The following is a 16,256-nucleotide window of genomic DNA, read 5'->3' as shown; positions in this document are numbered from 1 at the left end:
CGAGACGGTCAGTGCTAATTACTATCACGGCGCCTGGAAGCAGATCGTTTAGGAAAGTCCGTTTGACCGCGACAAGATACCTCTGCCTCTAGCTCAACCTGATTAATATGTGCAGTAATCCACGGCAAGCTGTGGATTTCTGCGTATTGTCTGTAGGTCAGATACAATTGAGTAATTGAGAACTGGCGTATTCCCTTTTTCTAATGCGTTTCCACGACAACCCCCTTATCCCTCGCCTTAAACTGTCCCCCAGCCCTAATAGCCAGTTCAAGGCAGCCCTACAGAAATCCACATATTTCCTGAGCTCTGAAGCCCTTCTGTCTTCGTTGTGAATAATTGTAGGAAAGCTGGGTCTCTCGAGAAGGGGAAACTTAAGTCTGTACGATTGTTAGAGCGAGTGTTTTTTGCGGCTGACGGAAGGCGTGAACAGTAATTGGGAGAGGACAGAAACCTCCTCCATTTTCTTGCTTGGCTGCACAGCGACTGTACTGAGAATTCAGCGGAGGATTAGGAACACGAGGTGAGCTTTTTGTAAGTGATTTACCGCCTTCACTGCCTCTACCTTGTACTCTATTAATTACACTTGCACTTTGGTGACCACCAGCCAAAATGGAAATGAATTAAAAGGCTGTGTTTGGAAAGATTGGGGCTTTTTTAAATGCATGGCGGGGTGCAGGTTGGAGGTGCGCGGTGCTAATTGCTGAACGCATCTTTCTAATTGTTTCTGGTTTATGACGGTGCCAAAGATGGAGTAAATCAATGAACACAATGACAAGGAAATATGTTTATCCTCGATTATTCGCTCAAGTGTTATTTATGAGGAGATGTGTGCAGTATCTCAAGTCAAGCTGCTGTAAAAAATCACTTAAGTAGTAGTCAATAAAAAGTGACTCTAAATTTGGAGCGCTTAATATTATTCAATGCAAAATATACGTTTAAAAAGTTCGAAACTGTGATTGGTTTCTGCATAGCAAGTTGTTCAGGCCCCAATGGTTGGGGTGGGGTAGCATGCCTTTGAGTTTGCTGTATGTATCTGCGCTATATATATTTTTTCTTGTGTGCATCTCTCGCTGTACTACATACATGCCTACACTTTAATGGAAAATCAATAAAAAATTGATCACAAAAAAAAACGAAAATATGATAATGTAATTGTTTGGGTGGTATTAAGCAGACCCTGTTTACTCTTTGATGAAGATCAGACCACATTTTATGACCAATTTAGGCAGAAATAAGAGCAATTCCAAAGTGTTCATACATTTTCCTCCCACTGCACATTGCCTCACAAGTCAAGCAGTGTTAAAGGTGTTAAAATCTCTCAATTCATCCAAATGATTCACTACATGGCAACCGCTGAGCGTTTTGGTAAATCTAAGTCGCTTCATCTTTTCTTTTTATTTCATACTATAGATTCACTCTCTTTTCTCTTGTCTCTGTCGTCTCCAGGAGTTTTGTGGAACCTGTCCTCCTGTGACGCCCTGAAGATGCCCATCATTCAGGACGCCCTGGCCGTGCTGACCAACGCAGTCATCATCCCTCACTCGGGCTGGGACACCTCGCCTCACACGCAGGACGACCGCAAACTGCACCTGCACTCCTCCCAGGTGCTGAGGAACGCCACCGGCTGCTTACGGTCAGTCACTCACTTCTGATGCTCACCTCCGCTCATTACAGCTGTTATGCGCAAATGAGAGCATAGTGTTTGAACGCGGGATTATATTTAGATTGTGTTATTTTTACACGCACCAAACTGACAGACTGAGGATGAGTCACTACTATTTTACTCCCATGAGACGCCGTGGTTGTCACACGCTCGTCTGATAATAATGACAAAAGCAGTTTTGCTTTATTTTGGTTGTGCAGTGAGATAATAAGCCTTTATGCTTTATCCGTTAACTTACCTTAGGAATTGACTTTTTGACTTTGCCGCTGTCGGGTTGACGCTGGGTTTGCATATATATTTGGAATAGCCAGATTCCCTTTCTGATACAGCCCTCTTCCTTTTTCAGGGCCGTGTGTATGTTTGCATTTGACCATAAAGACATTTACTGCCAGTATTTCAGGACTAATAACGATCCTTTTCATGTTATAATCTTTCACAGAGATTTTATAGTTACTTTAAGCTTAGAGAGAAGAGGGTCAGCAGCATCCCAACATTTTATTTCATGTTAATTTCTCATATATTTGCGGAGATCTTCACATTTTCAGGTCACAGAATGGACACTATTCACTTATAATTTGATCAGATTAATTGACTCAAAAACCATCAGAAAATAGTTGTCAGTATCATGTTCTCTCCATAACTTTATTTGATTCTGTCTGGCCGAAAACACAATGGAAGTTGGCAGTTCCTGGCAGGGGCTGGATTCGCCAATCTTTGAGTTTTGGGGGCGAACAGTGAGCCTGTGAGACAGTGAGACAGTATTTATCCAATACCAAGTGAACAGGCAGACTTTCCCAGTACAGAAAAAGAAGGTGGGCGTATTGTATTGCAGAGAGCTCTTCTTTCTTCTGATATCGTACAGCAGGGGTAGCAAAGTTTGCTTTGTGACGTGCCAATTTTCTTCCTTGTCAAAAGTCAAAAGGGGCCAAACCTCCCAATTATAGCACAAAGTAAGTCTCCACTTTCTCAGAATCCCAATGTTGTACATCATGTTTGACTTAAAAATGGGTTTTGAGCGGAAATGCAAAAGGAGCTGACTGCATTTTCTGCATTTTACACTACTGTGGGCATTTCTCAAAATTGTCTTGGGAAAGTTTTATGCCAGAGGGCCAGGTTTTGCCCCCAGGCCTGACGTTGCCTACCCGTGTCGTACAGTTTTTGCGTCAGAGGAAATTGATGATTGTAAATATTTCATCATAAAAGGAGAGGTAATGGATATTGAACAGACTTCCAGTGGCGGAGTGTTTTATTCATATAAGCAGTTGGACTAAATCAATAGGAAAGCACAGGGTACATTTTGAAGCCATTGCGTCTTCTCAAAACACGGGGGACACTTTTTAATTGACTGTTCTGATTCATCCACTTCATTGCTTCATATTTCACAAAATGATAATTCAATTTCAAAAACAATCCCACTAATGGCATTAACCAGATTTGAATTTGTTTATGTGCAAATGCTGCTGCTGCTGCTCTTCTCATTGTCTAGAATTCAAGAGAGCAGTCTGCAGCGCTGATAGAACCATATAGAAGCTTTAGCGCTGTCTAAATCAAGCCTTAAAATGCTTTCTAGTGTTTGTTTACTTTCCAACATCCAGCCTAAAGAGACAGCAAGTTTGTGGTTTTTTTTTTAGCCTTATTTAAGATCCCATGAGCATTTGCAGTTCTTTTCAAAATAGTTGCAAAGTTGTTAGAGAAGTGCAGAGACATTTTTCATGTAAAATGTGAAGCAGCTTTAGCAATGCACGATTAGCTTTCAACGCGAGACTAAAGCAATACATTTTACTGCACATTTAACACGAGCAAGTGACAAATTGGAGCACTCTGCAAAGTAGTGCACTGTGGTAAAGCCCTAAATTATCCTTAAACACGGCTGATTATATTCTCAGTTTAAATCTCATTAGAGCGATGGCTTTGCTGTTCAGATTCATAGACACAAAGTTTTATTTCACTGTAAGAGACTTAAGATTTTTACATCCCTAAATGCTGATTTACTAATTGCTACTTGTTTGACCAACCAGCATTTAGGCAAGGCATGTTTATTTCATGTACAAGGTAACTCAATATAGTGATTGGTGATGTTTGTAAACTAGCAATAACTTTCCATATTATAGAGAGAACAGTAGATGCCGTATCCTCCGGAGTTCTAAGTGCAGTTTCTAGACCTCAGTTTCGCCTCAGGTAGGTTTACTTTCAAAAGTATTGCTGAAAGAAATGCTTTAGGATAGAAATGTGCACTTTTCATTTTATTTTTTATTTTTTACCTCGTAACAAGGGAATATAAAACAATGTGTATGGGTTCAAAATACATGACATTAATTGTCTCATTTCGCTTTTACGTGTATTTGCAAATGTTACTCTATGGATTCTTCCACTTTCCTTTTGGTTCTTACTTTTTGCAGGTGTCACAGCAAATGATCTAATATGGCATAGTTATTCCATTAAGATTGTTTTAAAGTGTTCTTACCATTTGGTTTGATGAGTGAACAGCTTTATGTGTGATCAACTCACTGTAACTTGAAATTCTGGGGAAAAAACCTCTCTCTCTCTTGCATTCTCTTCCAACATGTTCTTCTGGAGGACTTGGCACCAGCGGGGCAGGGTTGAGTGGGGATAGAGTGGGCACACTGCCATGTTTGCATTTGCATTTTTGTCTGAGCTTGTCTAGCCTCTGCTCGTGTATCTCCGCCTGTAACTCTACATGTGCAGCCTGCTGTTCTCGCAGCAGTTCTTCCTTTAAGCTTTTTTGCTCAAAATGGCGTTATAGCATCACTGGCAGTTGCTCAGTAAAGTGTAGGTTGGTGGTTCTATCCCGCTTCCATCACTCCAGGGTGTTGTGGTGTCACTGGGCAAAGCATCTATCCCGCCTTGCCTTCAGAGTTTGTGTGTATGGTGTAGGTGTGAATGGGTGAGTGTTTATATTCACCGTGCTGGAGGTTTAACTCTGTGAATACTTTTTCAGTTGCGACCCACTGTTGTTCTTTACCCGCACTTTAATCTGTCACAATTGGGGAAGTAAAGCCGGCACACACAGGCCCACAGTCTCAGACCCTGACCCTCTTGCTATAAATGTGACCAAATGTGCACAAACATCTTATTGCATGTCTCTGTATGAGCAACATGTCTGGTTCTTTGCTTTGTGCGGAAAGGCTCACTAAACCCGCTATTCATCTTTCTCATGCCTCGTTAGGAAAGGCTGGGAGTTTGATTAAAGATTGAATATTTCATGGTTTGCTGTTCGGCTGGCCACCTGCTCTTTCCGCTGCTCCGTCTCTCATATATTTTCTCATTTTCTCCTCCCTCATCCCTCACGCTGGCTCTATCAGCGTCCATGACTCTATCTCAATCATATTAGCCCTCCTTTATCTCACTATTTATCCACCGCAGACTGTCTGAGGCTGGCTGCCTCCCTATCCAGACAAACAAACACTCCCTCTCTGCTTTGCTAGTCTCATCGAAATGATCTGACACATAAATCAATTATAAATGAAGCTTTTGATTGCACTAGATTCAAACTCCAGCTCAGCCGTTGATGTATAGCAAAATCACTTACAATGTACTGCATCATATGGATAATCACGTTAATGGACGGCAGGAAGAGTAGTCTTTACTTTGGTAAATACTAATGTGGATCCATAAAGAAACAAACAAACAAAACTTTTTGTGTGTGTGTGACTGTTGAGTGCCACCATCAAAGTTTACAGTCTCAATGTTGTATTTTTCAGCTAATCTTGAAGCTTCATGCGCCGGTCTCATTATGTAAAGTCGATTTTCAGTCTGGGAGCTTTTGAAGAGATGCATTTAAATATGCCGTGAGCACTTTCTTTTGGAAAAAATCTTCCAGTGCACACTATAGTTCTGTCCCAGCCCCAAGCCTGGATAAATGGTGAAGACTACATCTGGAAGAGCACTATCAAAATCACACTGGATATCTAAGGTCTAACTATAACATACAGAAAAGAAAAATGTGGACACACACAGTGGGAGAAAAATGTAATGAACCCTTTGGAATTTGTCACATTTCTGCCAAAATAAATCATAAAATGTGGTCTGATCTTTATCAAAATCATAAGAATGAGTAAACCGTGTCTGCTTTAACTAATACCACCCAAACAATTACATGCTAACATATATTTATTGGCCATAACATGTAAACATTCAAAGGACAGCGTGGAATAAGTACGTTTTGTAAAGAGGAATGGTCCAAGATTCATCCTGATCTGCAACTGCAGGAAACGTCTGGATGAAGTTATCGCTGCCAATGGAGGGTCAACCAGCATTGAATCCAAGGGTTCACTTACTTATTCCACTCTGTCTCGTGAATGTTTACATGTTAAGGTTAAAATTTTGACAAAGATCAGACCACATTTTATGACCAATTTAGGCAGAAATGTAAGAAATTCCAAAGGGTTCACATTTTCCTCCCATTCTAAACAAAGTGTGCCAGACAATGACACATTATTTTAAGTTTACAACACTTTGTAAGACCACTTCTTTAACGCAAATGCACAGTAAGTTTCCACATGCAGCCACCATTTTAAGTGCTTTATTGGGTAAAATATATAAATATCTCATATGTGTGTAACAGGAACGTGAGCTCTGCCGGTGAGGAGGCCCGCAGGAGGATGAGGGAGTGTGAAGGTTTGACAGACGCGCTGCTCTATGTGATCCAAACGGCCCTGGGGAGCAGCGAGATCGACAGCAAGGTACCACTGCACTCAGCACACGGGAGCAGCCTGGAGCTCGATAATGCACACACCAATACACTGATATTACATCTATAATACACAGTCACGGTGCTGTGCCCCATCCACTTCCAGGAGCAGAATCTATATAAAGAAATGAGCCGCTCTATCCAGGCTCGAGCTGTACCGCACATGGATGAGTAGTTATGCCGTGGAGTACATTGGAATTTACATACACATTTACATGAGCTATCTGCGTTGATGTTTTATTGTTGGTTTCCACTGTATTCAAATGCGGTTTGAATAATATGTTCAGACTGAGGCCATGCCCTATCTATAAGTCTGCATGCTTTGATTTGCTATGCCTTTTTTTAGAACCGGGGGGGGGGGAAATAGCGGTAATAACTGCAAATGATGGATAGCCCTTGCGTGACTAGATTGCACGAAACAAAGAAATACTGCCTTTAAAGTCAGTGTTTAATAATTCATTACAAAGCTCCGTGCTAAGGTTTTTGACCAGGTTTGGGAGGTTCATTGGTCACTGAAAATAACTTAAACAATCAATGAGCCACAACATTGTGAACATTTGGCTCATGGAACCGCAGATTATTTCGATTTTGAAATCTTCGTATATTCAATTCGGTGTCTATCACAGGTTACTGCACACATAGCATTTAACAGTTGAATTGAATAGAAGAGCATCACCGAGGCATCCCAAGCTGTAACATAAGCCGTAAGATATAGAGCAAGTCAATGTAAAGGGTTCATTAAACTAACATAAAAAAAAATAAAAAGATAAGAAATACTACAACGCTGAAACACACAATCCACAGCCTGCAAATAATAGAATTGTTTTTTTGTTTTTTTTCTGCTGGTTGCAAGGTAATACCACTTTTGACAGATAGCTTCAGTTTTGGAGATGCCCTGCCTATCCATCACCATTTTCAGCCTCGTCAAGCCAGCAAAAATCCTTACACTTGCCGATTTTCCTGCTTTTCAGAGGACAAAATGTTTACTTGCTACCAAACAATCCCTCCCCAAATAACGTGAAGATCTAGACTTTAGAAATACTATGAGGAAAACGTTACACAAAAGCAACCAGTACGACGTTGTTCCCATCACGGCGCAGAAAACAGTGCCTTCAAGCTTGCTCCTTTTTTTTTTTTTTTTTTTTTTTTTACAGTGCAGCAGATATTACTCAACCCAGATAGCCAGTGACACAGAAAGATGTCTTGGGAGAGTGAACGCGCCGTGTGCCGTGCGCCGTGCGCCTGACCCTGTTTGTCCCGGCTGCACATGTGTGCACGATTTATTTGAAGGCGCCTCAAAAGGGAGATGCGAAATATTAAATCCACAAAAAAAAAAAAAAAAATCCTTCGCCAGATCAAAGTGTGTGACTGTTCGGTGCACACAAGACTTCCAACAATAGGATTAAAGTCTCCGCTGCAGAATCTCCCTGTCGCGCTGGCCACGCTGTGAGGGCGGTTTGAGTTGACACTTTATACTGTATTTTTGAACAGTGCAACAAACAAATCTATTAAGTAGATATTATGGTTTGTATTGCAAGGTTTTCTAGACAATATGGTTGATGTGGTGTTGAGGATGCATGACTATTTGCAACAATACATGAATAATTGCCTTACAGTTCTGGCCAAGATCCAGACGGTGATCAAGACCACGAACCCATTTGTAACTAGGGCTGGGTTATTATTGTTTTTTTCTATACCAGTAAGTGAACAATCCTTTTTTATATATTTCACGCTAAATTATTTGTCATATAGAACCATAAAACAGATTAATAATGTTGATTTATTCCTTTTCCTTCCATTTCATTTCTTTTGCACTTGCATCATTTGTTTGAGGTGAAACAACCAACTGAGCGCATTTTCTCCAGTTTTGCTTTCCCCAAATGTAAAAGCTTCTCGACTGGAGCTTGGTCAGTGTAAAGCCTCATTTGAAAGCTAAGACCTTCAAAACGCATTTTTTTTGCACATTTTTTGCACATTTTTTGTAATGTTTTCGCAGTTTTTTTGTTGTTTATTGTTGCTTTAAAGGGACTAGACGTCTTTTTTCTTTTTCATTTTGACTCCCCCCTCTCCATTTTTGCGTCCACTTTTAAAAAACTTGAATATAAAGTACCTAAACCTTTTTGTTCAATACTAGACTGGTATAGTTTGACGGTACCCAGCCCTATTTGTAACTACTATGCAGCCTCTCGTGATTGGAGTCAGTATTTTGGACAGCTACTGTATTATTTGAACCCCTTTTGAGACATGTTTCTATGACAGACAAAAAAACCGTGATAAAGAAATGAGTATTCATGATTGCAGATTAAACTTAATGACGTGTAGCTTCGTTTTAAAATAACCAGGAGTAATGTGTCCTCTGACGCAGAAATCACAAACAATATTTGCATGATTGAGTAGAGTTGGTGGCAGATAACATCAAGTTTCCAGCCCGTCGGCCTGAATAATTCTGTCTTATATTCTTACACTGTTCTATTTTTGTGTCCCTCGCCACTCACTTGCCTGGTCCCCCCCACCCCCACCTCCCGTTCTCTTGACTCCCCAGACTGTGGAGAACTGCGTGTGCATCTTGAGGAACTTGTCGTACCGTCTGGCCGCGGAGACCTCCCACAACCACCAGGGGGGATCGGAGGAGCTGGACGGTCTGCTGTGCGACACTGGTGGAAAGGACGGCGAGAGCTCCGGCTGCTGGGGCAAGAAGAAGAAGAAAAAGAAGGGGCATGATCAGGTATTCATGGGATTCGGTCACATGGGTTTTGTTTCCCTTTTATGGACGCTATTTGGAGGACTTTTCCATTAGGTAAAAGAAGATTTCGTTTCGACCTATTATTTGCGATGGTGACAGTACTACCTTTTCATCCCTTGATACAGATGGCTGGCCGTTAGAAAAGGAAACTTTGTCAATTGGAGAATGACTGTAAACCAATTTATGATTAAAAAAAGAGGTGGAAATAAAAAATAATCAGCCTGTACAGTATCTTCCAATTACACAGAGACAGTTTTTCTGTTCCAGCCTCTATTTTGACATCTTTTCCTCCCCTCATTTGAAAATAGGTCAAGCCCCAGTCTCTGTGGATCTTTGTGAGAGTTTTTGCCCAATAAACAGCATTATTGCACTCAACTCTTATCCTTTGTCACAATGAAAAGAAAATCATTTGGATTGTACGTACTGCAAAAGAGTGCTTTGGTTGCTATGGTGATTTGGTGACTTTTTCCCCTGACATGGGTAAACGAATGGCCACTTACATCTATAGCCTACTTAAAGAAAACAGCAAGCCATGGTTGAATGCTCCTATGCATTTTAATGTTGTAGTTGAGACTTAGATTGCCATAATGTGATATGTAAAGATATGGTTTGCTTCACGGTCTTTCATTTCAAAGGGAGCTACACTGTATATAATGTATAATAGGGTATAAGCAGTTTGCCCAGTTCATCTTTGGTTCACTTTCTGATGAGTTCATGAATATTTATGAGCATCTTGGCTCACCGCTGACTTTGATATTCATGATGTTGTTTGCACATATCTTGACATGCACCTGGCTTAGACGCATATAGGTATCTTCAATGTATAGAGCCCACACTGACGGTATAGACTTCAGAAACTGTCAAACGTGAGCACTTCTTTGATCTCAAAATTGTCTTCGGTTCAACGCTAAAGGCTTAAATTCTTTTTAACCTGCCGTTTAGGAAAATAGATTTTGGATGAAACATGCTAAATCCTTAAGACTATCTTCCTACCTGTATCCAAATTATGGCTTTTACGGTTTGTGGCCCCCGTCAACCACGCACCTAGCCCCCAGTTTAATCTAAAAATATAGTTCTTGAAAACCTTTCAGAAGCGTCAAAATATGCTCTTGCCTCTTGTCATGGTAATGAGCAATCAGCCACACATTCTGGTGGAGTGGCAGGCCTCTTTCTACAACCCGTAGTAAAAAGCTGAATGGAAAGCCAAACATTTCCGGTAGATCAGGAAGTGTCAATTGCTTTTTTTTCCCCCTCAGATTTAAATCACGATGAGATGGTTAATGAATACCGGGCCGTCCGGAGCCAAGCGTTTAACCCACGGCTAGCTGGTGGACGGCCAAATCTAAGCAAACCTACAGACTTTATTGTAAAGAAGTAAATCATGAGCTCTCCAAAATAATATGTGCCACGCTCCAGGCTTTTTGTCTCTTTGTGCCTCCACTCCAGTGCAGCTGTGGGTGATTATCGTCAAGTACACACTGAGAGTGCACTGGCAAAGCTCTAAATGAGGGCATTAGACATGGCTGGTGTGGAGGTGACAAGAGAGCAGGGGGAAAAGTCAAAGGACGAGACTATAGGCACCAACAACAAAAATGAAACTGTTGTTCAGATACAATGAAATCAGAGAAGTATGCTGAATAAGGCTACACCTACAAACAGAGAGACAGAAATGTACCTTTAATTTATTTGTTTTGTCTTAAAAAAAAACTGTAGTTGCAGGAGAAGGTGTTGCCCATTTATCAGTAGACTTGAGAGTGGCACAAAGAATGATCTAGATTAAAACATTATTTACAGAGACGCAAATAGCATTTTCACTGTTGCCGCTTTGTCAGTCTGCTTTCCCGTTAAAAAAAAACAAATAATCTCTTTCATGTTCTTTCTAATTTTATCTCATTACACCAAGCAATTCCCAAACCTTTATCTTCCTCCCTCAGTGCTCATCTCTCTCTTCTCCTCCTCCCTCCGCAGTGGGACGGCGTGGGCCCGTTTCCAGACTTGGCAGAGCCCCCTAAAGGCATCCAGATGTTATGGCACCCCAGCATCGTCAAGCCCTACCTCACCCTGCTGTCCGAGTGCTCCAACCCGGACACTCTGGAGGGGGCGGCCGGGGCGCTGCAGAACCTCGCGGCCGGCAGCTGGAAGGCGAGTACTGGGCAGTCGCGCATCTTGGATTGCGGAGAAAGGGCAAATGACAAAGGCTCAGGCACAATCTTACCGAGGACAGGATGTCAATGGAGATTATCAGCCAAATGGGCCGACAATAACACAGTCAATGTCCGAGCTGCTGGGCAATATACTTCAGGGCTCACTTCAAGATCAATGATATTTTTCTAATCTAAACAAGTCAGTGTATGGGTTATTGAGCAAATGCGTAAAAACCAAGTGATCTCTGAAAATAACTTTGATGCGTATTTGTAATAATGCTATCCTTCTCGCTTGTTGCTGTTGCTGAGACCTTGTTGCTGTTTCTTATACTTCAATAAAGGACATGTTTTATAGAACAGCTTTTTGACCTTGCAAGTACTACGCAAAGAAAAAACTTCCCTTCACATACTACCAAGGTCAAATTAGGACTAAACTGGGTGTAAACCATGTGTAAACCAGAAGAGGCTGAGATCCACTGTTAGCCTGTTGCGTGTAAGGCAGAACACTATTATATACAGTATCATACTACTAAATTATCGAGACCACATTTAGACACTTGCCGTAAATACCCACTTCTTCTTGTTCCCCCTGCAGTGGTCGGTGTACATTCGGGCGGCGGTGCGTAAAGAGAAGGGGCTGCCCATCCTGGTGGAGCTGCTGAGGATAGACAACGACAGAGTGGTGTGTGCTGTGGCCACTGCCCTCAGGAACATGGCGCTGGACATCAGGAACAAGGAGCTCATAGGTAAACACCTACGAGCAACAAGTGGCAACAATACTTCAGAGACATAGAACTTTTTTTTTTTCTTAAAGTGATGAAATACGCAATAGAATTAGCCAAATGAGTACTGAATTGGTATAGATTAATTCATTCTGTGGTATCGATCTGCCCATCATTACTAGCATTTACTGAACCAACCGCAGTGTAGCACCTGGGCCAGATCTTAAGGTGGTTTATAGTCAAGAGTCCACAGAAGGAGAATTACAGTTTTCCAAATGCATGTGTCACTCACCCAGAGGCCGCTGATAATAAAGTCACTGTTGTCTTGCCAACAGAGCAACAAACCAAACCAACGGGGAGTTCACTGAAACTCGATTGGTCATAATAAGAGGACAATATACGGCAGAGCTATTACTTGACGATGCAGATACAAGTCAGATCGTTCAGAAGTGCGTGTCAATCTACCTGATTATCCTGCACTTTTCCGTCTTTCCTCCGGTCCCCATAGCAACAGCCACATGCCGCCTTCCTCTTATTGTCTAAAGCTGGAGGCAGAAGCTCGGCAGTGCCGACCAATGTGTGTCCATTCATGTGCACTGTGTGGGCTGCTCTGCCTGTCTTTACTGTTGAAGGTGGCCCCGGGCATGCATGAACAGATTCTCTGTGGTGTTAAACATGATCAAATCTTGTTAGAGACACAGCATATTGTGCAGAGGAGTCTCTCACTAGTGTATAAGTATCTATATATCAATACTCCGGGCTAAATACTGCTTCACTGAGAGCCAACTGCCAGTTGATGGTAAACTTGATGGATTGGATAACATGTGAATACAAAGCTATGTGAATCCATGGCTAATAAAGTGAATTGAAAACATGTTGTAGTCAATTACATTCAACAGATTAACTACGTAGCAGTGGGAGCAGCTTTGTTAACTGGTTATAATCAGTAGTTCTTTTTGTTTTTGTTTCTGTTCATCTTATTTAGGCGCTGTAGTTATATGCTGGTTGGTCAGCAAAGTTTCCATGAGTGGGGAAGTTTTATTAGAACAAGAGAGTTTATTTAGTAAGACATTGTGGTAGTGTGACCAGTCTGGTGCTTCCATTGTAGCAGTTGTTATAACATAAGCTGACACAGTTCATGTATAATACCCTCAAAGAAATGTCAACAAGGGGAGGACTTGGCCTTAGTATGTGCAGGAAATGGAATTATCAAGGAGTCTGAACTCTCAACATGGAGAACATGAACAATACTTAAATACTTATACCCGACTATTGCCCTAGATTTGATTTGATAACTAAAGAGCAACAATGGAAAGTGTGAACACACCCCTATAGTGCCTGCAGGACATGACCTCGTTTGAGCGAAGATCAAAGGTCAGAGTGGTTGAGGTTACCCCCTGGCATTTATGTTTGGGGAAAATGCAGTCACTTTGCATCAGATCAACTGCTCACATTAATGTTATGAAATCTCCAATACAATGTACTTGATTACTATAGAAAATGTACTTTCCAAACACAAATTATTTTCTCACACACATTTTCAGTGTAATATGATGTATATATATATTTATTTTCTAGTAGCTGTGAAATTACTAGCACTATAATAGTTGAACTGTCACTATGCCAAATGCAGCCCTCAGACAGGCTTCTTGCTCACCCTTTTTCTGCAAGTTTATGAATTCTACATGAATATAACCTCAAGAGTTAACATTCTGGTGAGAGACAGAGCTGGTGTAAAGGTGCGGTTAAACCCTCTGTTAAATGCACCCATTTGAATATTTCACTGCTTTGACCACCTGTTCGTGGCCCTCCATGCTACAATAAATATGTGTCTAACAATAAAGGTTTGGGCACCCTTGAGTAAAAGCAATGACTTTCTTGGTCCCATCCATTTCATAAAAAAAAAAAAAGTACTTTATTTGAACTTTTTCCACCTATTTTTCCACCTATTGAGAAAGAAAACAAGCGTTTTCTTTCTTTGAACGCCCCAACACAGTTACCCTTCATCATCACTCACCCCTGTCGTCTTCTGTCTCTGTCTGGCCTCAGGTAAATACGCCATGAGGGACCTGGTGCACCGTCTGCCCGGAGGAAGCAACAACAACAACAGCACCGGAGGTGGAGGAGGGGGCGGCGGAGGTCCCAACAGCAGCCTGGTGTCCAAAACCATGTCGGACGATACAATCACCGCAATCTGCTGCGCCCTGCACGAGGTCATCACCAAAAACATGGAAAACACCAAGGCCCTGAGGGACGCCGGCGGGATCGAGAAACTTATCGGCATCGCCCGCAGCAAAGGAGACAAGTAAGAGGAGTGAGGAGTCGGGAGGAAGGTTAAAATACCCTGTTGTTTGAGATGGGTGTATTTGACTTGCAGAAAGTTAGCATGTACTTTTGTTTTAATAACTTAGGGGTGGTAGTGAGGCCTTGGGATTAGAGAGGAACCTCAAGCGCGTTCTACAGTAAAATGAAGTAGATCTGGCAAGGAAGGGAGCAGCTGAGAGAATAATTACATTTTTACAACTTATAATTACCATCTATGTAGTGTTTCCACCTCTACCATGCTGTATAACAACACTCAATGTATAGCAGTATTTTAGCATCACTAAACTAACAAATCCATTCTTGTTTAATATTTAATTTAGTCATTTTTCAAACCAAATTGAGGTTTGCAGCGCAGTTGTTTACCACCCCAGGTCACCAACACACACCCCGCACCGAAAAACACTATGTAGGTCGGGACACACAGCAGTTAATGTGCAGCGCTTGAATAAATTGCACTCGCATTATGCAAGACCTCAGCAGGTGATTCCACTGTTTAAGGAGAATATGAGCACACTGTGAACTCTTCGCTGAACTTCAGCAGACGCTCGGTCAAATCATTAGCAATGTAATTCATTTAAAGAAATAAATGGCAGTGAAATCGATTGATTTTATGAGCAAAGCATAAAAAAATTGACAACAGACATGCTAAAGGCAAATCCAAAAACACTGATGAATGTTCCTTAGATATACTGAGTCCACTCATACAGATTATGTACCAACCTCAGCATCGATCCCACAGCCTCCTCGTTTGTGAGACCATTGATAAGCCCCAAGTCATCTCGGTTTATCAAAAACAACATGCAAAATTCAACATCACTGCACCCCAACTGAGTTTTGAATATTAATGCCAACCACCCTGCTGTGTTTGCAGCCACAGCATTATTGGCTCATTTAACTCACACATTGTATCTGGATGATGTGATTTTATACCTAGTTGCTGGAATAGATGTGTATACACATTTGTTAAAACAATATTTCATATATTGAAAGATCCTGCTGTGGCACATAGTTGGTTGTGTAGAAACAAGCTAGCTAAGCACTGACGTAGTGACGCACTGACGTAGTGTCTTGCTCAAGGACACAACAATATCCAATACAAGGAGCAGATGTTAAACTGCTTTTTTTTGAGCTGGAGGGAGAACATCTTTACACACTGAGCTGCCAGCCAGACCCTAAAAGCAAAGAAACTTGTTAGAGGATCACACTGTCATGTTTAAGGAACTCTTTCTCTGTTATGTCTCTCCACCAAAGGCTGGTTAAGCTTTATTCTCTCTGTTTTTTTCTCCCAACTGAATTCCCAGACATAGTCCCAAAGTGGTGAAGGCGGCATCTCAAGTCCTCAACAGCATGTGGCAGTACCGAGACCTGCGCAGCCTCTACAAGAAGGTATGTTCGAAAAAAACAAAGCACATCATAGACCATACTTGTGCCAGTTTTCAACTACTCTCTCAAAGGCTGTTTAGAAACGGATCATATTAAGGGTACATTCTTAAGTGTTTTAGCTCTATTTGATATTTAAAAGGTAACGCTGTTTCGTAAATGTTTTATGACCAGGATGTGACCCAAGAGCGGTCATTCATTGTGGCTATTATCTGCTCTACTGATCCTGCAGATGGAAGACCTTTGTGACATGTTTGCTGTCAACAGTGTGATTGTTGTGCCTAGAATGAATACACGTCTCAGTTTGGTAATCCAACTTGTGTCCTCTGTAGGATGGATACTCCCAGTACCACTTCGTAGGCTCCTCTTCGACGATAGAACGGGACAGACAGCGACCTTACTCCTCGTCACGCACTCCTTCCATCTCCCCGGTCCGGACATCTCCCAACAATCGATCAGGTCAGGCCACCACACACACACACGCAAACCACCCTCCAGCCTTCTTCATTTGCTTTGGCCCCCGTCCCATTTGTCCTTACATTACTCAGCCCATCAGGACAGAGCAGTC

At 41.7% G+C, this 16,256-nt stretch overlaps 1 protein-coding gene across 8 annotated transcripts in view; it reads left to right on the top strand.

Moving 5' to 3' along the window:
* ctnnd2b (catenin (cadherin-associated protein), delta 2b) overlaps window positions 1-16,256 on the top strand; it is a 129,378-nt gene that overhangs the window by 109,384 nt on the left and 3,738 nt on the right. For 4 of the 8 annotated variants that reach the window (XM_079568840.1, XM_079568841.1, XM_079568836.1 and 1 more), the window contains 8 exons: window positions 1,447-1,633; window positions 6,249-6,366; window positions 8,917-9,099; window positions 11,086-11,259; window positions 11,857-12,007; window positions 14,033-14,288; window positions 15,610-15,694; window positions 16,021-16,147. In XM_079568840.1, the coding sequence (XP_079424966.1) occupies window positions 1,447-1,633; window positions 6,249-6,366; window positions 8,917-9,099; window positions 11,086-11,259; window positions 11,857-12,007; window positions 14,033-14,288; window positions 15,610-15,694; window positions 16,021-16,147 (1,281 nt within the window). Of the gene's footprint in view, window positions 1-1,446; window positions 1,634-6,248; window positions 6,367-8,916; window positions 9,100-11,085; window positions 11,260-11,856; window positions 12,008-14,032; window positions 14,289-15,600; window positions 15,695-16,020; window positions 16,148-16,256 lie in introns of all 8 variants that reach the window. The other 4 variants (XM_079568835.1, XM_079568837.1, XM_079568834.1 and 1 more) reach the window with 1 other exon arrangement.

The sequence above is a fragment of the Gobius niger genome, assembly GCF_951799975.1.
Source record: "Gobius niger genome assembly, chromosome: 13".
Classification (NCBI taxonomy): Eukaryota; Metazoa; Chordata; class Actinopteri; order Gobiiformes; family Gobiidae; genus Gobius; species Gobius niger.
The sequence above is the reverse complement of the archived record's forward strand: the minus strand, read 5'-3'. Positions and strand labels throughout refer to the sequence as shown.